General features: G+C 47.4%; 7 protein-coding genes and 1 non-coding gene across 8 annotated transcripts; 5 read left to right on the plus strand and 3 right to left on the minus strand.

Moving 5' to 3' along the window:
* Positions 1 to 369: 369 nt before the first annotated feature.
* Positions 370 to 2,244, minus strand: RIB7_2 (RibD family protein; the record flags this gene model as incomplete). The annotated part of the gene is made up of 1 exon (XM_043277709.1): positions 370 to 2,244. One exon carries the CDS (start codon positions 2,242 to 2,244, stop codon positions 370 to 372), a length of 1,875 nt encoding a protein of 624 aa, XP_043135561.1.
* Positions 2,245 to 2,651: 407 nt separating this feature from the next.
* On the minus strand, positions 2,652 to 6,067 carry nic96 (linker nucleoporin NIC96; the record flags this gene model as incomplete). The annotated part of the gene is made up of 5 exons (XM_043277710.1): positions 2,652 to 2,978; positions 3,060 to 3,790; positions 3,866 to 4,847; positions 4,902 to 5,547; positions 5,622 to 6,067. 5 exons carry the CDS (start codon positions 6,065 to 6,067, stop codon positions 2,652 to 2,654), a joined length of 3,132 nt encoding a protein of 1,043 aa, XP_043135562.1.
* A 485-nt stretch (positions 6,068 to 6,552) lies between these two features.
* On the plus strand, positions 6,553 to 7,011 carry COX16 (cytochrome c oxidase assembly protein COX16; the record flags this gene model as incomplete). The annotated part of the gene is made up of 2 exons (XM_043277711.1): positions 6,553 to 6,876; positions 6,931 to 7,011. 2 exons carry the CDS (start codon positions 6,553 to 6,555, stop codon positions 7,009 to 7,011), a joined length of 405 nt encoding a protein of 134 aa, XP_043135563.1.
* Positions 7,012 to 8,945: 1,934 nt separating this feature from the next.
* ACHE_31029S (uncharacterized protein) lies at positions 8,946 to 13,592 on the plus strand (the record flags this gene model as incomplete). The annotated part of the gene is made up of 1 exon (XM_043277712.1): positions 8,946 to 13,592. One exon carries the CDS (start codon positions 8,946 to 8,948, stop codon positions 13,590 to 13,592), a length of 4,647 nt encoding a protein of 1,548 aa, XP_043135564.1.
* A 963-nt stretch (positions 13,593 to 14,555) lies between these two features.
* Positions 14,556 to 14,670, plus strand: ACHE_t30018S. Its single transcript has one exon. It is a non-coding gene; the product is annotated as a tRNA-Arg (tRNA).
* Positions 14,671 to 15,963: 1,293 nt separating this feature from the next.
* Positions 15,964 to 18,450, plus strand: ptpA (putative protein tyrosine phosphatase (Pyp1); the record flags this gene model as incomplete). The annotated part of the gene is made up of 2 exons (XM_043277713.1): positions 15,964 to 17,580; positions 17,680 to 18,450. 2 exons carry the CDS (start codon positions 15,964 to 15,966, stop codon positions 18,448 to 18,450), a joined length of 2,388 nt encoding a protein of 795 aa, XP_043135565.1.
* Positions 18,451 to 19,121: 671 nt separating this feature from the next.
* Positions 19,122 to 20,801, plus strand: ACHE_31031S (F-box domain protein; the record flags this gene model as incomplete). Its single annotated transcript, XM_043277714.1, has 2 exons — positions 19,122 to 19,926; positions 19,993 to 20,801. The coding sequence occupies 2 exons, from the start codon at positions 19,122 to 19,124 to the stop codon at positions 20,799 to 20,801; spliced, it is 1,614 nt and encodes a 537-aa protein (XP_043135566.1).
* A 375-nt stretch (positions 20,802 to 21,176) lies between these two features.
* On the minus strand, positions 21,177 to 21,860 carry ACHE_31032A (uncharacterized protein; the record flags this gene model as incomplete). Its single annotated transcript, XM_043277715.1, has 2 exons — positions 21,177 to 21,243; positions 21,301 to 21,860. The coding sequence occupies 2 exons, from the start codon at positions 21,858 to 21,860 to the stop codon at positions 21,177 to 21,179; spliced, it is 627 nt and encodes a 208-aa protein (XP_043135567.1).
* Positions 21,861 to 22,267: the final 407 nt, after the last annotated feature.

Here is a 22,267-nt window from a genome sequence, read left to right on the forward strand (position 1 = left end):
GAGTGAAAGGGAAAGGAAATTTTTTTTCCATTGACGCGATGAGACAGTTGTTTTTGTTGTGTTTTGTTGCTCGCCGACAAAGGAAAACGCGCTAACCTCAAACTAGGCTGCTTTGTCAGAATGCCACATTCCGGAGAATGAAAGAGTTAAGAAAGTCATGCAATTAAAATAATGATAAATAATCATTGGGGTGAATGGAAAAGAGTGGTGTAATTACCCCATCACAGACAGGGATTCAGTCACTATCATTCTTAAATAGGCAGAAGACAGGCATCATAATCATGAGGGTCATCAATCTCTCTCTCTCCCCCTCTCTACTCTCTCTCCAGTGAAGATATGCATATATATACACCTCTCTTGTCTCCTATTCTATCCATTTTGCTGATCCATTGCAACATCCACTGTACTGCTTGTCACCTCGGGCGGTGAAGTTGGTCGAATCTTGCCGCACATGATCACATTTTGCCCCAAAGGCATCCATGTTACATCTCGAGGGTTCAGGGCAGCATTCGGTTTGCCCTGCTCATCTCGTTTTGAGTCGGGGCTTACACCCACTCCACCGCGGCCAAGATAGGTAGGAGCAACAGTCACAACAATAGAATCGATAAAGTCGGTGTATTCAGGATTCAGTAATTCGCTTAGAACTGTTCCTCCACCTTCAATCATGACGCTTTTGATTCCTTCAGATGCAAGGGCATGCAGAATAACCTCCCAGCGGAGTCGCCAATTCTGATTGTACTCCACGATGCGAAGGAAGTCACCCCCATGGCCTTTCAGCATCATCAACTTTTGAGGATGGATCTGTGCCCCTGGAGACACAACAACCCACGGAGCTTTGCCCTTACCCTCCACTGCAGTTCGTAACATTCTGCATTCCGGTTGAACAGGCCATCGTCCGGTGGGATCAATGATAACCGGCCGCGGTTGCCACATCCTTCCAAGGCCACCAAATCCACCGGCTCCCTCAAGTCTACAATTCAGTCCTGGGTTATCAGCAAGGACAGTTCCGACTCCAATCAGGATTGCATCGTGACGAGATCTCAAGTAGTGTGTCATTAGTTTCGCTTCTGGCCCTGACAGGACAGTTTGCATCCCTGGTTCAAGCGAGATCTTGGAATCCATAGAAGATGCATACGATAGAGTGACGTGGGGGAGTTGGCGCTTTTCATCATGGTCGGGCATATAGGGTTCTAGAAAGTCCAAGGTGAATTGAGGGAATTGCAAAGTATCCGGCGGTAAAGGATGATTCAGACTTTCTTGTGGAGGATTCGAATCAGATGTGTTTCTTTTAATATCGTTGGATCCATGGACTCTCACTATCCCATGTCCCTTTTGATATTCATAGCCATCATGCGGAACGAGTCTCACTTCAGGATTCTGCATCCGCCATTTTGCTGAGACATTTCGGACATCCGTGACTGTACAGAACTTGCCGCCCGCTTCGTAAAGTTTCTCAGGTTCCTCCTGAAATTTTGTGTAGATCGAAGAGGGCAAATATCCTTTCACTGCTTCCTTCCGGGCAAATTCCATAAGGCCTGAATTCCGCTTGACTTTGTCGATATAATTGAGATCATGCGAGTGAACGGTACTGCTTCCGGGAGTCCGCGAAATCGTTACCGTCGAATATGCACCTTCAAACTTAACGACTTTGATTTGAAAGTTGCAGATACCGCCTTCCCGCACCCGTTTCTTCCTAGGACGTTTCCCTTCGGGCAAGGGACGTGTTTCGGACGAGCGGTGGGTTGGACGCCGTAGGCGGCACATGTAATAGTCTGTTGTGCAATGGCCCTCTTTGCTCGAATTGGATCTCTGTTTCACCCAAACGTTATCGATGAAAGGCCAATATGTCTCAAACTCGTCGAGGCTGATCTCGATTGGGTCCTTGCACTCGAACATCACTCGTCGGATTCTCGCAAGATTTGGCGGGTTGTTGAAAAGGCTATAGTTGGCTATTGTGTTCCCATTTGACGAGCGGATGATATGACCAGCGTTGTCGCCGTCCTCCCCAATGTCATTATGGGGAAGCTGTTCATTTCCAGCTGGAGAAGGTGGTTGATCCTGATGTGCCGAGTCCCTCGATGTTATGGGTTCGTTGTAGGCCGCCTCCATGTCTCCCCCATCCGAGTGAACTGCTAGCCCGTCTTTTGTTTGCGCCGGGGTTTCATTGTGCGGGGATTCCACGTCGGGATCCGACGACATCGATTTCAGGCTCAAGTCGGATGCATCTGAAAGGTCATGGTCCATGTCGTCGAACGTAGCGTTATGTTGGGTTTGTTTCGGATTCAGCTAAACATGCAAACATGCATACAGCAATGCGCACGCACAGCCTTCGCTTTTTGAACAAATTTTTTCAGCTCGGCAGGACAGTACACTATAAATTGATGTGGTATTTTCCTTTTCAGTTGATAATTCACAGGCAAAAAGGAGCTACTGGCGACTGATCCCCCCACGGGCGCACAAGTTATCGAGTGGGATTCACGCTGTACCAGATGATGGTCGATAGGATTTCGGCGCCTGAGGCTGCCAGCGGGACAGGCCCACTTTGCATGTGGGAAGAAAGCAATATCCATCATTTGATGTCAAAACTATGGAATTAGATCTATGAAGCCGAATTTCCCTGCTGTCTTCATCCTAGCAAAGATAAACACTATCTAATATGCACCGATTTCCGCCCCAGCACGAGCAAGAGTCTCATAGACTCTCGGCGGCAATTTATACTTAACCATGCCCGAAAAGATCATCAGATCTTTCGCCATGACCAGCAGCTCGTCAGCCATTCCCTGTCTGATCTCGTTCTCGTACGCCCCGGAGTTCAAACGTTCCCTTTCATGGCCAATACAGGCGATACTCCACATGATGACATGTCCAACATTGCGTGAAATAATCGGAGGGAACGACGAAAATGCCTGGGCTGCGCTCCGAATGTAAGAAACAGAGCTCCTGGCCCGTAGTGGAAGGATGTTCAACTCATTTATAGCCTGCAACGCAAAAATTTGTCAGCACTGCATTGGAAAGAGAAAGGAAGCCGAAGGAAAAAGAAACGCATGTTGAGAACTCACATCAAGAGCTGGTGTCCATTTACCTGCCTCAACTTCTGCCTTTGCTTCCATCATCCGAAGCAATAAGCCACAGGTGTCACGGTTGATTTGACGGATACGTTGGTAGTACAAAGCATTGGTGTTATAGAGACCGATCATGTTCTTCGCCAAAACAACCGGATCTTCCACCGCAGTCAAGCTGAGGCTACTTCCCGGCTCTGCCACTTCCTGGCCGTCTTTCAACGTATGCGTCCTAGGGAGCAGAGGCTGCAGCTTCAGACCTGAACCTCCCAAGTCAACAGCCACTGCATCAGACAGCGCCCGGTTAATTATGTCAATGACGTGGTCGTAGTCCTCAGCAAGATGGTACAGGAGAACAGCATCTGTTATCAAGCCCTTGTCATCGGCAACAGCAGCAGCCTGCACTGTTATGGTCTTCAGGAATTCATCTTGATCAACCAGCTTGATTAAGCCCAGACGCTGCTCAATGACACCCTTGATCCTGGTTCCATCAGACCGTATATCACCGAGCAGTTTGGCAAAATCTCTGGTTTCCAAGATAAACTCTCGCAAGGCTTCATGACACACCGATGCCTGTGATTTACCAAGAGATCCGGGAAGATCAGCATTGAGGCAAAGTAGCGAGAAGTAGTCAACAGCTGCTTCAACAAAACCGGTACGAAACTCCCGAGTGTACTGCGTAACAAGATATCCAAAGTTGATTTGCGGGTGTTGTTTAACCGTAAACGACACTGTTTTCCCCCTATAGTTAGCAACGCACGACCGATCTTCGAAGCAAAAGGTGTTAGAATTGGGGGTTTGCTCACAAATTTCTTCGCCGGATGTATAGAAATCGGAGACACGCAGAAGGCCATAGTAGGCCAACGCAACTGCGAAATGCACGGCACTGACCGGAGCATAAGATCCAAGGTACGAGACAGCCTGTTCAAACATTCCACCCAGGATCTGTAGGAGGAAGAAAGTACCGTAGCCACCTGGTCCTTCTTGTCCTTTTCCGAATACTCGTTGCCCAATTTCTATGATGTCGGTCTGGATATCCTCTAGGCCAAAGACGTCGCCCGCAACTTCCTCGGCGCGGTCGTCCTCTCTTGCCAAGGTGAATTGCAACCATATCCAATCTTCGACACTTTGGTTGATCCCTTCCAAGCGCCTCCGGCTAAGTTCGCAACGCCCAATGATCTTGTAACATGCCATCCTATAAGGATCAACTGTATTTTCTGGAGCATTGCGCGAACGCTGTTGGTACTCGCCATTGATCTTCTGCTGCAGATCTCTCGGCAGCCGTCGATTTTGTGCGTAGGTAGTCATGTAGGTCACAAATTTGTGATCCAACGACCGGAAACCAGGATCTTGGCTCACATATTCCGCTGCTTCAGTGATAAATCCACATCGAAGGAGGTAGAATATCAGTATCCAGCAATAATCGTGACCCACCATCTGCAGCTCAGTTCCATCTGGTGCCAGATCTTTTCGGGCAGCTCGGAGTCGGACATAGGCGCGAATTTTGTTAATCACACTCGGTATACCACCAAGCTGTGCTTCTCGGGGGTTCTTGGCAATCACATTCTCGACATCGTCATAAAACGACTTCTCAAGGAATGATCGCGAGCCCTCAACTATCCGCTTGCGCAGGTTGATCGCTCTGCGAGAATTCAGCGTTTCGTCGAGGTAATCTTCCGAGAATCGTCGTTCCTGAATGCTACCGGGATTGGATGCGCTCATGACCTTCGGACTCTCATTGACAATGCATATCAGCGCTTGGTATGCGTCAAAAAGCTGCCGAGGGACCTACTAATTATCAGCCAATGCGAGGATAAACGCTACGTTAAGATCATGACTTACATCTCCGCCAGCATGTTGCTCAACGCCGGAGAATTCGTGAAGTACGGGGAAAGTGTGCCCCTGAAGTCGGGCGGAGTTCAGTAGCTGGACCCGGTCTGCGTAGTAGCCCATCTTTTCTCGCAAGAATCGTAGATCTGGGGCATGGACGGCTGGCCCTTCGCTGCGTTCGGCGGGATCTTCAAAAATCTGAGGACGGGCAAATCCGGTGCCTGGAGCACCAATAACAGACTTCTCTAGACCTGACCGACCAAAGACACTCCTGCGGGAGCCTGGCGACTGGCCAACAGAACCAGGCTGCTTGAACTGCCTCGTTGAGCGACCACCCGACACCTTCGCGGTTGCCCCCATGCTGTCGCTGCCCTGCGCAAGCCCAAAGTGCTGGAATATCTTCCGGCGTTGTTCCTCCCAGTCCAAATCTACCTTTTCTTCCAAGAATGCGTCAAAGTCTTTGTGGGCTCGAGCGAGGCTTTCAGCGATCATCACCTGCCGTCCACGCTGTTGCATGTTCCTCAAGAACTTTTGATTATCCGGATCGAAGGCATCCTGTTCTTTGGAAGGGGCTGATATCGTGGCCTGGGGATCCAATTCCTTGAGATCTCGAATTGCGTGCCCTGGCGACACTCCTGACGCTGCCAATAAATAGTGACTGTAGACCCAATCAGATGTCAGTCGCGTCTTCTGAAGTAGATAAGACGGCCAGTCTTGAAGAACTTTACTTACGCTTTGGAGTTCAGACCATGCTGGGAATCTTTGGGTCCTCCTGAACCAAGCTCTCTTGCCTTTCTTCGGATGTCATCGAGTCCCAATTGAAGGCTGGGCAACTCCTCAAAACTGCTGTTCTGACCAACGGTGGACAATGGCCTCTTTTTACCACGCTCCAGCAAGCTGTTGAAAAATGCAGGTTGGGTTGTTTGGCCAGAAGACCGCACTGGCTGCGCTTGGCTCTGCCCAAAGAGAGAACCCTGACTAGGCTGTTGCTGGGCTTGAGGCTGGGAGCCGAAGATGGAGTTGGCGGGAGCAACTTGGGTTGTAGCGGTATTTCCGAAGATGCTGGATTGATTATTCGGAGAAAATATACTCGCTGGCTGCTGCTGTGGTTGCTGTGATTGCCGTTGTTGTGTCGATGGCGTGGCCCCAAACAAGGACCCGAAATTTGAGGAAGCCATTGACCAGGCCTTGCCAGGAGCCGCAGTCGCAGTAGGATAACAAAAGTAAAAGGGGACGGTTGGGTATGCTGCTGGGCTTTCTTTAAAAGAGAGTCAACAAAATAAATACTGGGCTCAGATGGGTTGGGTAGAACTTAATGAGTGTATGTAAAACTCACAAATCCGAAGCGCAGAGATTGTAACTCTGGCCAAATTCACATAAACAGCCAGTTATAAAGGCTCACCTTGCTCGTGTGTCGCCCTGTTGATTCTGTGTTTATGGAAAAGCTAACTACACTTCCAAATTCATCTAGCTATATGCCGGATGATTATTTGTTCCGCCTGCAATTTCTAAATGGCAGTGATTATTTGCCTTAGGCGCCCGATGGGAACAATTTTTTGTTCTGCGCCTGACAAGCCCAATCCTCAATCGATTGAGTCTCTTCTTTTGAGACATTGTTCATGCTCAATACATTCTGTTAAGGACCTTAATAATTAAAAGAGCCATGCCTGCCTTTCAAGCCAAAACTTTTCGCCGTACACCGACAGCGTCGTCGCCTCTCGGAGAACGAATTGGTGCGGCATACCGATCCAGATTAAGCAGGCATCCGTTCATACTATTTGGCCTTCCCTTCATCACGGTCATCGTCGCTGCATCTTTTGCTCTGACCCCAGCTGCCGCCCTTAGATATGAGCGTTATGATCGCAAAGTGCAGCAATTGAGTAAAGAGGAAGCAATGGACCTTGGTCTCCGAGGGCCGGATGGGGAAGAGGGAATCAAGAGGAACCCGCGAAGAAGAGTTATCGGTGATGAAAGGGAAGAATATTACGTATGTCATCATGATATTCTCCATTGATTACCATATACACTAACAACTCTGAAGAGGCTAATGGCCAAGGATTTGGATAACTGGGAACAAAAGCGAGTCCAGAGATTCAAAGGCGAGCCAGACGGAAGACTGTGAACACTTTTCGGGCGAACAAGGCCTTGTTCACTTTGCATCTACACATACCGTCGGGGTGTCCAGATCCGGATGGTAGACGCTGCTAAACAAGGCGTCTCCTATTCGGTTCCCATGGGATCAAACATGCAGTCATCAATCTCCAGCCAGAACCTGGGAGGGTTCTACTTTATCTCAGTTGACGTCAGATACAAGACCATGCTGTGTCCGTGTCCATACTCTGCCATCGAATTGCTTCATCGAACATGCCAAATGCCGTGTTGTCCCGTGCATATCTGGACTACGCCACAGTTCCAGTCATGAATGCGCTGTGGTGTGAGAGGTTACTGCGTACCGATCTGAATTCTTCCGGCCCTTGAATCATTGCCTAAGTCCGTTAGCTGTAGAATGAGAGCAAGAACGAGAGGCAGGATGACATCAGGTCGAAAGAAATCATGTTACATGAGGTCGGCGTACAAAAACCATGGCATTCTTTACTCCATATGAAAGTGTCAGCAATGCGGATCCTGCCGTGTTCCCGGGGCTCTATTGTCCGTACATACTATCGCTCGAAATGACATACAGAATCCCATTGGATAACGATGGAATTTACTAAGATATCATGTTCCACAACCACATACATTGTGTAGCCAACGGCGTTTGGAATTCTTAGCTTCTATGTCTACTCTACTAGAAGTTTCTTAAGTGTCTATGTAAAAATCTTGAAATTAATTATCAAGTGTGGTGATATACAACAAAAGCCGTTGTCCGTGGAAGTATCCAGAGACCATGGAACTTGATAGATCATGGTTAGATGAATGGGGAGTTAGTTACCTGTGCCTCTAATACTATATGGATCTCCTTTACTCATCACTGTAAGAGAAGTCTCTAGAAGAGTGACATTTTATGGGATCCAGCTTCAAACTATGTTGTTGGTGTTTTTTCGGATATAATACTTAATTATCAGTCGTCACAGCAAGTTCAAAACATCCACATACTTTCAAAATAATGTTGCCCATTCTGCAAATATATTGATAAATGCGGTGCAGTACATTGCTCGGTCAAGTCCACCTAACAGAGAATAAATGGAGAGGACTGTCTCTTTCTCTGTCTCTCTTTATCTTTCATTGCACTTCTTCATTCAGCATTGCCAGTCTTTGCTCCATTAATGTGATGGCTCAGAGCCCTTATTGACAAAAAGATCAACATGGCAAATAATGCCATGCGAGCAATTAAGACCAACGTCTGCTTCTTCTATGAATTTCTTCATGTAAATAGACTTTTCCTCTTTCTTTGGTTTTCTTCTCCAGATTCGATATTCTCGTCATTAGGCTGCTGTTAGAACTTGTATAGCACGGAGGCCACAGCGCGGCCTCCGCAACGCGGAACTGCTTACACAGTGCTGACTTGTAAGTTACACTAACTTAACTAACTTATTAGTTAACTAAGTTATCCATCGTTTACTCATGTACATAATCGCCCGAGGTCACATGACAGATCATGCCTGATGAGGATCTATCGGACAAATAGTTGGCCCGATTACCGAGGCCAGGGGATCTTTATATAGGTCGATATTTACACGTATTTAGATAGTCAAGCACTCAAGCACTTGTTCTACGTGTGGTTACCATAGACTTCAATATTATTCCCTTCGGCGTATAATATACTCTCCATCTTCTGTACGCCATATAGCCTCGTGCAGTCGGATTATCGGCTCCCGATTCCCCGAACCTGAGCTACCCGCTTCATTGGTTATGAGCCCGGGCCTGCCCAAGATATTTGGATATATCAACGCCTAACCAGCGTGCGGCATCCTGGGGGTTCTGTATATCGCTTTACCGCATATATAGACCGACCGATCAATCGACGATTGCGAGCCTCACCCTCGAGACCTTCCCACATGATTAACGGCCAAATAATCTGCTCGGCGAAGCCCATTGAGTCGTGAGAACGCTATCATGGCTGGAAGACCTGAGAACCCGACATTGACGCCGTCGCAAGTGAACGATGAGGATGTTAGGAAGTCTGTACCAATCCGGAAGAAACCAACACAGGAGAAAGGGATCAAGATATATCCTTTTACAATCGACAAGCTGTGCGAGGAAAACGCAAGGTACTGGTTTCATGTGATGGAGAACCAGTTGAAAGCCCAGTTCTCTTGGGAGGCGATTGAGTACTACCATGAGGTAGGAAGGAAGGAATTCAGCACTATTCTGAGGGAGGATGTTGAGTGGTTCAAAATCAACCTGAAGGCAGACATGATTATTGAGCAAGGCCTTCAACCAGTGACCATACTCGATATCAAGGACCTAGACAATGCTGGATTGAAATGGGATCGCCTTAAGGAGATCTTCTTGAAGTCATCCAATGCCAAAAAGGCCATGAAATTGATGAAGATGGCCAATTGGACATGGGATTCCACAAGGATGAACGAGAAGGAAGCATACCGAGAAATAAAACAACTGGGAAAGGAATTTGTTGACATGAACGGTGGTAATAAGATCACCATTGAGGAGCTGGTCGTGCTTTGGTATCTCCGTGGCTTGGGAGATAAATATGCGACTTTGAGAGATACTGTGATGAGCTCGAATGTGACACTAGATGAAGATTATATCCTCAATCGAATTGATGATATGATGCACATGAAGAGTGGGTCAACTGAGAAGGGATCACGGGTCTCCAATCATGGCAACAAGAAGAAAAAGGGGTCCAAATGCTATGTGTGCGGCCGGGCCGGACATTTCGCGAGGGAATGTCAGAGCAAGCATGAGGACAGTGAAAGTGATATAGAATGGGATCAACAAAAGCCCAAAGGTCGACGAGAAGGTCGGCAAGAACATCGGCGAGGAGGTCGACAAGAAAGTCGGCGAGAAGGTCGACAAGGCAAATCATCAAAGCAGAAGGGTCGACTTGCTGGAGAGCAAGACGATGATTCTTCCCAAGAGGAATTGTGCGAGTTCAGTTCATATGCAGCTGAGAGGTCAGAACTGGGTCGTTTCACGAGTGAAAAGGGAAGCCAGGCAAATGGCAGCTGTCCATCAGTATGGTGTTTTGACAGTGGAGCAACAAGCATGTCAACAGGCAATAGGGACATTTTTGAGAAATTGGACATGAAAAGCCGAGGAACACTGACTATTGCAAGTGGAGTTCAAATGCCAATTTTGGGCAGGGGAACAGTCAAATTTAACCTGCCAAATGGCTCTGCAACTGTCCGATTAAGCAATGTCATATATGTACCTGGGTTGACAGAGAATCTTCTATCTTTGGAAGCTCTCCATGTTGCTGGATTTGAATCAAGGGGTTCAATTCGAGGATACACACTACTGAAGGATGGGAAGATAGTTGCTAGAGGACGGCGAATTGGAAAATCGACCTACCTAGATACGGTATCATACACGAATGCTCTGTATGTGAAGCCAGAGCAAGCAAGGAAGTGTGTGGAATTAAATGCAAAGCCTGATGAGAGGACAATATTGCAGCTGCTTAGCAGGCGAGCTGTTAGGGCTGATGATGAAACTGAACAACGCCGTGAGATCATCCATCAACGATTGGGACATCCTGGAAGGAAGCGCTTTAATTGGTGTGTTGAAACCATGGATATGGATGAATTGAAAGTGCGCAAACGAGATAAACTGCTGGATGATGATTGCGAGATATGTGTCAAGGCGAAGCAGGTGAAGAGTCAGAGTCATCTCCCAGTCCCTAGAGCAAGGAGACCGCTCCAACGAGTGTATATGGATTATTGGGGTCCATATGTTGGAGGCGTAGGAGAAGAGAGATACTACCTGTCGCTGATTGACGATTGCACGAGGTATTCATGGGTCTTTATCAAGAAGGACCGGACGTCTAGCTCAGTACAGAATACACTGGAGCTATGGCTGCGCCAGGCTGAGCGAGAGACTGGCAAAATGTTATTGGTCATAAGGACTGACAATGCAAAGGAGTTCCTAGCCCTGGAACCATGGGCCCAGTTGAAGGGCATCCAATTGGAGTTCACTGAGCCTTATACCCCTCCGCAAAATGGAGTTGCGGAGCGATTCAATCGGTTTATCCTTGAAGTCACCAGGGCATTGCTGTTCAATTCTGGAATCAGCAAGAGGTACTGGAAGTACGCGGTAGTTACAGCTAATTACCTGCGGAATCGGACAACAGGAGCTAAGGGTAGTGGTGGTAAGACGCCATATGAGCTATGGCATGGGTATGAGCCAGACCTAACCCATCTGCGAATTTGGGGATGCCGGGTACTCTATCACCAGAGATCGAATGATAAGCTTGAGAGCAGGGTGATGGAAGGAACTTTCCTTCTGTATGGGAAGAGCGACAAACAATATGCTGTATTGCCAAAGGGCGCTGATGAAATTCGATTGGTCACCAATCCAAAATTCCGGGAACGGGAACCTGGATATTTGACAATGGATAAGGATTCTAGTGCATTTGAGGCACCAATGATGGAACCAGCAACCAATGTGAATGATGCGCCAAGGCCAACACCAATGGCTATTGATGTGGAAAGTCAGCAGAGAGATGCTGCACCATTGGGTGGAAAGGAGGCAAGTGATCAGCAAGGTGTCGCAAATGGTCAGTCAAGGGAGACCAATGAATCCACACCGGAGGTGGATGGATCACCGCTGAAATCTGCAAGCAAGGTAGATAATGCGGGTAATGAAGCTGATACTCAGTGGGAAGAACAACGTGAGGTTGATGCCCCGCTGGGAGAAGGACATCAGAAGAAAGTTTTACTTGAAGGGGAGAAAAGACAAGAAAATCTCCCACAGAGTGACACTGGTGCAATTGATGAGCATCAGGTAGAGAGACGACATTCAGGTCGTACACGCCAGCCATCAAGTACATTGATGGAGAGTCGCCAAACTGAGAAGATTTATGGTCGCAAGCGCAAAGCTGAAGGGGAGGACACTGGGAATAGTGATCGTCCAGCTCAGCGCTTGCGAGCACATTTGGCGAGACTTGCAGTAGCTACTGAGCTACTGATTGGAGATCGAGAATATGAGGCTACAGAAGGAGCACGTGCTGCACGTGAGAAAGCTGGAATCCGCATACCGAAATCATACAATGAAGCCGTTAACGATCCGATATATGGCTCAAAGTGGAAAGAAGCTATCCACAAAGAGCTAAGCACCCTAATAGGCTTTGGCACATGGGAATTGAAGCCCCGAAAAGAAGCCGAAGGAACGATCTCATCAACCAGATGGGTGTTTGATGTGAAGCTAGGCCTCGATGGTCGAATTGATCGCTTCAAGGCCAGACTGGTTGTCAGAGGCAATGAGCAATCGGATGATGATTTCGATGAAACGTTCGCACCAGTATTTCGGCTAGATAGTCTGCGGATTCTGGTGGCTATAGCAGCCCTGTTCGGCTTGGAAGCACATGTGCTCGATGCTATAAATGCATTCGCCGGTTCCGATCTCGATAAGCCTAATTGCATGGAAATTCCAGAGGGACTGCAAGACTTTGATCCAGAGGCTACTAGAGGTTTGGTTTTGGAGTTGAAGAAATCACTCTATGGCCTCCGTCAGTCTGCTAATCTATGGCATCAAAAGATTAGCAATTTCCTGAAGAATATAGGCTTTAAATCCATCACTGCAGACCCTAGTATTTTTCTCAACAGCAGGGGTCTGATTATCGCTGTGTATGTAGATGACATAGTGATATTTGGCAAGGATGTCAGGGACATCAACACAGTGAAGCAGAAGCTCAAGGAGTTCCATCCGATGACTGATTCAGGGTTAGTTAGGAAACTATTGGGCATTCGCTTCACATGGGGAAGAGACAGGTCTATACGGCTGGACCAGGAGCCCTATGCACAGCAAATTCTTGAGGAGTTTGGCATGGCTGATTGCAAGCCAGCAAGCACACCCATTGGCCCAAGCGTTAAATTGGAAACACCAGATAGCTCACTGCTTGGACGAACTGAGCATAAGCTATTTCGGAGATTAATTGGGCGGTTGATTTTCTTGGTGATAGCCACACGGCCTGACATTGCTTTTGCGGTCAATCAACTGTCTCAATATCTCGCGGAGCCAAGGGAGGTTCATTTGGCAGCAGCAAAGCATGTGCTTCGATATGTTAAAAGCACTATAGGCTATGGCCTAACGTTTGGTGCAAAGGGGAGCCAAGGGTTATATGCATATGCTGATTCTGCGTATGCCAATTCAGCAAAGAATCGGTCAACTACTGGTTTCGTTTTCTCCATTAATGGGACGCCAATCAGCTGGATAAGCAGAAAACAATCAGTCACTGCACAGAGCTCAACAGAAGCTGAATATATGGCCGTGTCGGAAGCAGCCAAGCAAGCAATTTGGATTAGACATTTCCTATATGCCATAGGGAAAGGGTCTATATTTTGCAACGTTCCGACCACCATTTATGAGGATAATCAGGGCGCCATAAAGATCGCTGACAACCCGGTTGACCACCCGAAGACGAAGCATATAGCCGTACGATATCATGCCATTAGGGACCATATAGGCAATGGAGAGATCCAGCTTGCATATCTCCCTACCGACAAGATGATTGCCGATGGCTTGACGAAGGCTGCCAACCACGTGAGTCAAGGGCGGTTGGTTGAGGACCTGGGCCTTGCTTAATCAAGTAAGGAAAGGATTCAACACATGTGAGAGTTGAAGCGTGCGTCCAACCGCCGCTTATCAAATTGCCAGATCTGTTATTTTGATTGATTTGAGAGAGCGGCGATTGTACGAAGGGGAGTGATGAGGATCTATCGGACAAATAGTTGGCCCGATTACCGAGGCCAGGGGATCTTTATATAGGTCGATATTTACACGTATTTAGATAGTCAAGCACTCAAGCACTTGTTCTACGTGTGGTTACCATAGACTTCAATATTATTCCCTTCGGCGTATAATATACTCTCCATCTTCTGTACGCCATATAGCCTCGTGCAGTCGGATTATCGGCTCCCGATTCCCCGAACCTGAGCTACCCGCTTCAATGCCGCGAGGATACTGAAACGGGTAGATTCCAAGTCGGGGAAGTCGGGGAGTCGATTATCCGGACTGCACGAGGCTATATAGGAAGAGGAAATTTGAATTACACAGAATGTGACATTGATCTCTATAGACACCATGATAGCAGAATGGGTGCTTGACTATCTAAATATGCGTACACGCTGGCCTATACATATATACTGTGTATATAAGAATCTCCTAGCCCGGTATTCGGGCCGACTATTGTCCGATTGACTCTCATCAGATACTTCGCGGTGCTGGTGGGCGAACTTCCGCACACCCGCGATTAGTCTCAGCAATACTACGCATATAGACCGCAGTGCGCTCATCACGCTGTTTCAACCCCCCTGTCTTACAGCTACCTAGTCGAGAGATATATACAAATATGATTAACCGGCCCCAGTTGGTTCCCCTCCCCCCGGGACGGACAGCGGCTGTGTTTTGAACGAAAAATATGTTGCCGATGACATTAATTATTGTTAAATTAATGACTAGTAGTTATTGAGGCTATGAGTGAGCGCTAAGAGCTGAGAGCTGCAGTAATTTATGGACTAAATTACTAAAAAACTTTCCAACCAATTCGCTCCCGTGGCGCAATGGTAGCGCGCAAGACTTCTACTCAGATTTTCTGGGCCGTTAAACGGTGCAGAAGATGTATATAATCTTGAGGCTGCGGGTTCGAGCCCCGCCGGGAGCTTTCATTTTTTTTTTTCTTTCTCTCTTTGCACGCATTTCAAACATATCAATTATTATTGTTGTTGTCATTATCTATTTGTGATGGAAGAATACCCTCAGTTTCCTTTCCACTGTGATTACTCTCCTCCATCGCTACTCTGAAGCGCACAAGTGAGGCCTACTTGGAGTGAGGACTATTTTTTATTAGGCCAACAATACAGAGACTAAATGCTTGGTTGTTTGGTGAATTATCATCATCCCGTGTTATCATTGGGGACTACACAGTAAATGGCGATTCCAGAACGGCCCGCTGCAACTGAATGAATTCTGATCGGGGGAATCCCATGTTTTCTGCACACTTTTTTTTGCCGCTGGCTGGCATAACGTCATAGGCCTCTTACCAGGTTCGGTTCCCCTTCAAATTCCCTCGCCTCCAGATTTTTCCTTTTTTTTCGCCTCCTCTCCGAGTCTCCTCTCCCTCATTTTTATTCTTCTCCAATCGGTCTCTTATTTTTCCTTCCTCCACCCATTCTTACCTTTATTCTGGATTATTGATCCTCCTCTGTCTCCCTTCCCTGTACATAACCTTTTTTGACTTGTTCTGACTGATGGCGGTGGATCAATGATATCAAGCCATACCCCTCCTCTCCACAATTGTCGATTGTTTTTGGCTTCAATTGGCTCAGGAACCTTACAGACAATTCGCATTCGATCCCTCGCGGAGTTCCCCCCTTTAAGTGAGCCCCAAGTTGTGTTCAGGTGGCTAGAACCAACGACTTTCACCTGTCTTTTTGGGTCTCCAATTTGTTCCCATTCCGGTTCCCTGTCAATCTCCCTTCTCTCCATCGGCTGCTTGCTCTTTTGCTCTATCTCCCCCCCCCTTTTTTTTTTTTTTTCTTCCTTGGGTTACTTCATTTTTCTTCGTCAGAAATGCTGGATTGCAGACGCCACCAAAGCTTCCCTCGCCGGTCTTAAAAAGAAGGAAAAAAGAATCGACTGTGTCTTTTCATTAGTACAACAACTTACGGACTTCCTTTCGCTTGCCACCAAAACTTTGAGATAAAATAAAGCCACAACGGATACCCGTGCATCCTCCCGTTGGTCAACAATAATCTTCGACGAAGTGCCATTCTTCTTTTCATAATTTTCTATTGCCTTGCCCTTTCTTTCATTTTCATTTGCATTCTTTTTTTTTTTTAATTCTCATTCACGAAATATCGAGATGGCAAGCTTGGTCATTCGTTTAACATCCTAGCTTGTTCCCCGATTTCTCTTATTTCGAGGAGGAAGAAAGAAAGAGAGAGAGTAAAGAATTATGTCTGCCATGACAGGTCCGAGGCATTCCCCTTCGTCCCCGTGGCATCAAGATACTCAAAACCAGCCACTTGCCAGCGCCAGCACTGGTCACCATCATACCGTGTCAGGTCATTTGAGCCCCAATTACTTTGCTATTGGCGCAAATGATGCCAGCAATCCACATGATTTGAAGCAAAGTCTTCATGCAAGGAATAACTGGGACATAGCTTCTCAGCCCCATACCCAATCAACATTCTCCAGTCAAAGACCGCAGCTACTACCCCAGAAGTCACTCTACGAGGACATCCAGGGCGATTATATGAGAAGTCCCACCGTGAACGAAGGGAATTGCAGAATGTCCGTCTTACACGGCCTACCATGGAATCCTGAGTTGCAAAAGACCAATTCGTCGGAGCGCACTGCCGCTTTGCATTCGAGCCCTCGGAATTCCTATTTTCAAGAACCAGAGCACACAGTTCGAAACAGCCATAGGCCAGATGTCTCTCAAATCGATGATTCGCGTTCTCAGGATTCAATGCAACAGACATCCGTTCAGCCGGTCCGTCCCTTTCAGCTGTCGTTCCAGGGTGGGTTGGCAAATACCGTTTCGTGCCAAAATACTCCCGAATCCGGATCTCAGGCATTGCATCCCGCTCATGGGGTCAACTTCGTATCTGCCGAGCGTTGCGCCGAGTTAGTCATATCAGCCCATCGGGAATCAATCTTCTTGGATGTGCGTCCGTTTACGCATTTTGCGCAGTCTAATATCAGAGGGTCGCTGAATCTTTGCATCCCAACCACCCTGGTTAAGCGGCCTTCGTTCGACACACGGAAGTTGGAGAACACATTTACGGATGATAGCGCCAAGAAGAACTTCGCGAGATGGAGACACTGCCGCTATATTATCGTCTATGATGCCGCTACAGCTGACCCCAAGGATGCGGGGCCGCTATCAAATTTGCTGAAGAAGTTCACGGTTGAGGGTTGGGATGGTGAAGCGATGATCCTAAAAGGTGGCTTCAAGACGTTCTCGAACTGCTTTCCCGGCCTCACGCAAAATCAGCAAGGAGAACAACTGCAGGCTGCAACAACGGCTGCCCCGAAGAAGCCAACTACAATGCATATTAGCCTTCCAGCCGTTGCTCCAGTCGCCGGTGGGTGTGCTTTGCCGGAGTCCTCCGCCACAGTCATTCCCTTTTTCGGGAATATTCGCCAGCACATGGATCTCCTAGGAGGTGTTGGGCAGATGTCTCTTCAACTTCCCAAGCAGTTAACCGAGTCAAAAAGACGGTTGTTACCCTCCTGGTTGCGGGATGCTTCGAATCCCAGTGATCGAGGTCACGGTGTCTCGCAAAAATTCTTGAAGCTTGAAGAAAAGGAATTGGAGCGCATGAAGCAGGCGTTCTCTTATGGATCGACTTCCGACGCTGTCTCATCGAAAAAATATCGCATTGCAGGCATTGAAAAGGGGACCAAGAATAGGTATAACGATATTTATCCATTTGATCATTCTCGTGTTCAACTCCAAAATGAGCCAATCGGTGGCTGTGATTATGTGAACGGCAACCATTTGAAAGCCGAATATAGTAACAGAAGCTACATAGCGACCCAGGCTCCTGTGCCGGATACATTCAAAGTGAGTTCCTCCTTTTTTCTTTCTTTTTCTCTTTGTGATTTTATGGGTCCTTCTGCTTTGAAGTATCTTGTGTTGAATATCGGCTGATATGCTTGTTAGGATTTTTGGCGCGTTGTCTGGGAGCAAGATATCAGATTGGTTGTTGCGCTCACCGCAGAATTCGAACGGGGCCAAGTGAAGTGTCATCCGTACTGGGAGTCCGGGATGTACGGGCCTCTTCAGGTCAAAAACTTCTCGCAGAGATATGTCTACATGGACAGGCCGGGTTCGTCACTGGCGAACGACTCCGGCATAAAGCCATCGGCGGCCCAAGTCGACTCCAATCAGCAGAACGAGGGTGACGATCCTTGCATTATTGTCAGACACTTTGGTCTGTCCCACTCTGCGTTTCCATTCCAGCCGCTACGGGAAGTTACGCAGCTCCAGTATCCCTATTGGCCTGATTTCGGCACTACCGCGCAGCCATCTCATCTGTTGCAGTTGATTGAGCAGTGTAACAAAATCATCGAGACCACCAGTAATACCGCTTTCAGCAGTAATGAGGCAGAACCGCAGGGGCAACGGTCGGTTTTGGTACACTGTAGTGCGGGCTGTGGTCGCACCGGTACATTCTGTGCCGTTGATAGTGTACTGGACATGCTAAAACGACAGCGCTCCAGGGCGCAGCATTCATCAACTAATGATAACAATTACCCGACTGATGAGTGGGTCTATAATGACGAGCTGGATCTCATCGCAAAGACCGTCGCCGATTTTCGGACTCAGAGACCGAGTATGGTACAGAACCTCGGTCAGTTTGTGTTATGTTACGAGAGTGTACTCGAATGGGTTGTTTCTCAGATGTCAGATGGGGATGATATCTCCCAATGAAAGTTCGTCTGAACAAATTGGGGTTCATAATTTTCTTTTGCACCCGCGCGATTTTTTATTTGATTGATGCGTTTTTCTTGTTTACATGGGATACCCATCGCAATGATGCAAATTGCTTGATTTCACATTATGGCTTGGGGATTATCAGCAGGGATTCCTTGGACGAATAACTATGCTTATAATCTGTCATACTGCTTTGGTGCATGTATATACATAACGCATTCTTGGGTGTTGTTCGTTTGGGGACCGTGGCGTATTATGGATTAAAGAAGGGAATAGCCCTAATTCGTACTTTCTCAAAGCTGCTTGCTAATATCGCATCTACAATAAATTCACTTTAAGCTGGGCTCCAATCCAGACCTGGCAAAGGACTTCTGCCTGGCTATTGTGGCCAGTCTCATCTGTTGGAGCCTTCTGTACAGAGTAAATATAGGCAACAATGGTGGCTGGGAGCCTCAGGATGCTCTCCGCCTTTAGCGCATCCGATTTATAAAAAGGAAATCTCACCAGGTGCTCGATCCAAGCTGTAATTCTTTTTTGTGTCTATCTATCAGTTACATCTACTTGGATAATTCTCCATATATCTAACAAAACCCCATACCCGCTTTCCGAATCATTTTGCCTAATCTGTGCCTGGTACGAAGCAGCAGCCAACAAGACTTGCTGAAATCATGCTCTTGGAACTTCCCCCGGAGTTATTATTACTTGTTCTGAAAAATACCAGCACTCCCGCATATTTACAAGCCACGGCTGCTTGCCGTGCTCTCTATGAAGTTGCGACAAGTTGTCACAGTTTGGTCTTGCATCATGTATACCAAACACCTGGTGTAGTTACAGGCGTGGATTCCCTCGAGACAAAAGAGTTATTCCAATTGTTGATTAAGCGCTCCTTTCGGCAATTATATGGCGCAGAATTCCGCGCAAGTTGCAAGGCATACAGTTTCGAATCTCAGGAAATTGATGTTCAAGCCTCATCACTTGCGCCTTCCGGGGATACCAATCTTGCACTTGTCGTCAAGGGCCAACCTGATGTATTCCTCTTTCACGCTGAATATGAGGGATCCATTTCACCCCGGGCTCGATTGAAGGTGCCAGAACAGTACGAGCAGCAACTGGGGGTAATGGAAGTGCTCAAGACGACCGTTTGTGGGGAGCGTGATGTCTATGTCCTTTGCCGGTTTACACCCAATATAGATGAACATGGTCCAGATGCAAATCATCCGTTTGTCCAACAAGCATTACAGTCGAGCCATAATGGAACGGTCGTTCTGTTTCACTTTGAAATACAGTCATCCGATCACCATATTCGGACGTGCTATTTACCGGATCATTCTGAGTATGAGGCCTTGGCCATTGCGGTTGCCGACAGGGACACGTTTGCTATCTCCTGGCAACATCCTCGTGATGATCATGATTTCGAAGTTGTCCTGTATAATGTAACGGATGAGGTATCTGATAAGGATACAAACATAATCGGTTGGTTATTCCACCACCCATTCTCCATTCTCGTATATCTACCATACATTCGCTGACAAACACTAGAAATTAGTTACGACTCGTCAAGTCTGATTGATGAAAGCGGACAGCGCCCGGTTGGAGGGCCAGTGATAGACCTCAGCTTCAACGATAGATCAAGCCAACTACTTTACTACCACCGGGCACAAACTTTATATGGGTCTTATCAACACCTGACAACATTTGACCTACATCGGAATACAAGCAGGGTGCGGTTTTCTAATTCCTTGAGTCTTTTGTTCTCAATATCGATTCCATTCTTTGGCACGCATAGAACAACCTCCCACGACGGTAACCCAGCGTGTAATTGGAGATATCTCTCTTTCGGGATCGCCAAACATCGAGAGGAGAACTGGACTGTTGCGTGCTTATTGAAATCTGAAGCATTCTGCCGATCTTACAACTGCGGGCATGTTTTGAACCTTGAACGCGGGCGACGACTTCAGGGATGGACAATAGTTGGGCATTTCTGCGGCTATCAGGTCCCAACAAGCTCTCTAGGTGGCATTATTGCTGCTTCAACCCGCGGCACACGCATCGCAATGGCCAACTGGAATACCATCTATGTCTGGGCATTGGAACCTAATGCACTTATCGGAGAGAACAGCGATGACTTCTATCGACCATCTTCGCGATCAGAAAATACTGGAGCGGTCGAATTGCATCCCATTGTCCTTCCGCTAGAAGCTGTTTGTTTCAAGCTGCGATTCTTGGAAAATGAAGATGAGTTGTTGGCTCTCACAGATCGCGGCGTGGTGCGCTGGAACATCAGCCCGTTGGCCAAAGGTGAAAAGACAATTTATCACTGGCCTTATTATAATGGCTCGCTTGCTTGAATGAGGCTGTTTGGAGTAGTTGTGTCACAATGACTTCTGGGCGCCAAATGCTGTAGTAGAAAGAAGCAGACAACATCGCTCCTCAGCTTGTGTATGTTAATGGTCTTGTTTCACGTTTGATGTCCACTATTGCTTGTTTTGATATGCTTTGATATATATACTAGAAGTTTGATACACCATACAATGATCATTGTAGGATTGTTGTAGCGTGATCTTGACAAAGCGCCCCAGGTAGGAATATATAATAAGGCTGCTCAGCAAAGTGTGGAAGATGTTACTATATTACAGTCGGCTACTTTGCAAAGAACGTACTTTTCAACACAGACGTTCCCGATAGTAATTGTTAGATTATATGCAGTACTCTGTAAGTAGTGCTTATTGTTGACCCTCTCCACCACCAGACATTGCCAGAAACGTTACTATGAGGAAAACCCACCAATATCTGTGGCATGATGTTGTCAGATGCATCATTTAATGAGGACGGGAAGGGAGAACTCACTTTTGGAAGAATGTCTTCTCGACAACCTCCTGCGGACCCTGCCCATCTGGACTGACCACGACAGGCCGGTTGAGGCGTGGGCGTGGCCCTGATTCGGTACGTACCAGCTCAACGCCCGGCTTGATTTGTTCTGTGGCATCACTCGAAGATGAAGACGACGATAGTCTTAGGGAAACACGGTAGACCTCATCCGAAGGGCCCAGATGAAGCTGAATTGTTGGTTTGCCATCACCAACACCTGTAAGAGACGAAAACGAAGTGACGGTGCCAACCCATTGTTTGGGATTAGCTGGAGTCGATGTGTATAGGCCAATGCGGACGAGCTTATCGATGTGGTCTTCCGCGTCTGTAGTCTTGCGGCTTGCGGCGGGAGGAAAATACGACAAGACGTTTGATTCCAAAGACGTCGGGTCGTATGATACGCGAGCGAGGGTCGAGGGTTGAGAAGACGCCACGGGCCAGTACAGAATGTCGGTTGCGGCCTGTTCAGAAGAGGACGTCGCGGCCACGTGTGAGGCCAGGAAAGAGAGAACCGGAAGGATTATGGGCGAGCACAGCATGATGGGCAGTTTTGTCGGGAGACTAGATAATGTGATCAACGATATTTTTGGATATCCAGACGGGAGAATTCTCAGGGTATCAGGTTCATGAAGAGGCGCGCTTCATGTTGCGACAGGATCACTGATAAAGATGGTCAGTCTTGGGCTCCGGGGCTCTAAAAAAAAAAGGCCGTAAACCAATGGCTAAGAAATTTCAAACAAACATACCTGAATTGAGTTCGACTTCTACGAGTCGCTTGCAAGGAATATCTGGTGCGGACAAGTACCTCCACGCATGTAGACAGCTCTGCAAGAAGTTGAATTGATGATGGTAGCCCAAAATGGAAGGTCCGCCGAGGATTTACGATACAATACAAGTACTGTATTATTGCCATTCCATTTGCATCATTTGTTCCTGAGGCATAAAG

Source organism: Aspergillus chevalieri, chromosome 3 (genome assembly GCF_016861735.1).
Source record: "Aspergillus chevalieri M1 DNA, chromosome 3, nearly complete sequence".
Classification (NCBI taxonomy): domain Eukaryota; kingdom Fungi; phylum Ascomycota; class Eurotiomycetes; order Eurotiales; family Aspergillaceae; genus Aspergillus; species Aspergillus chevalieri.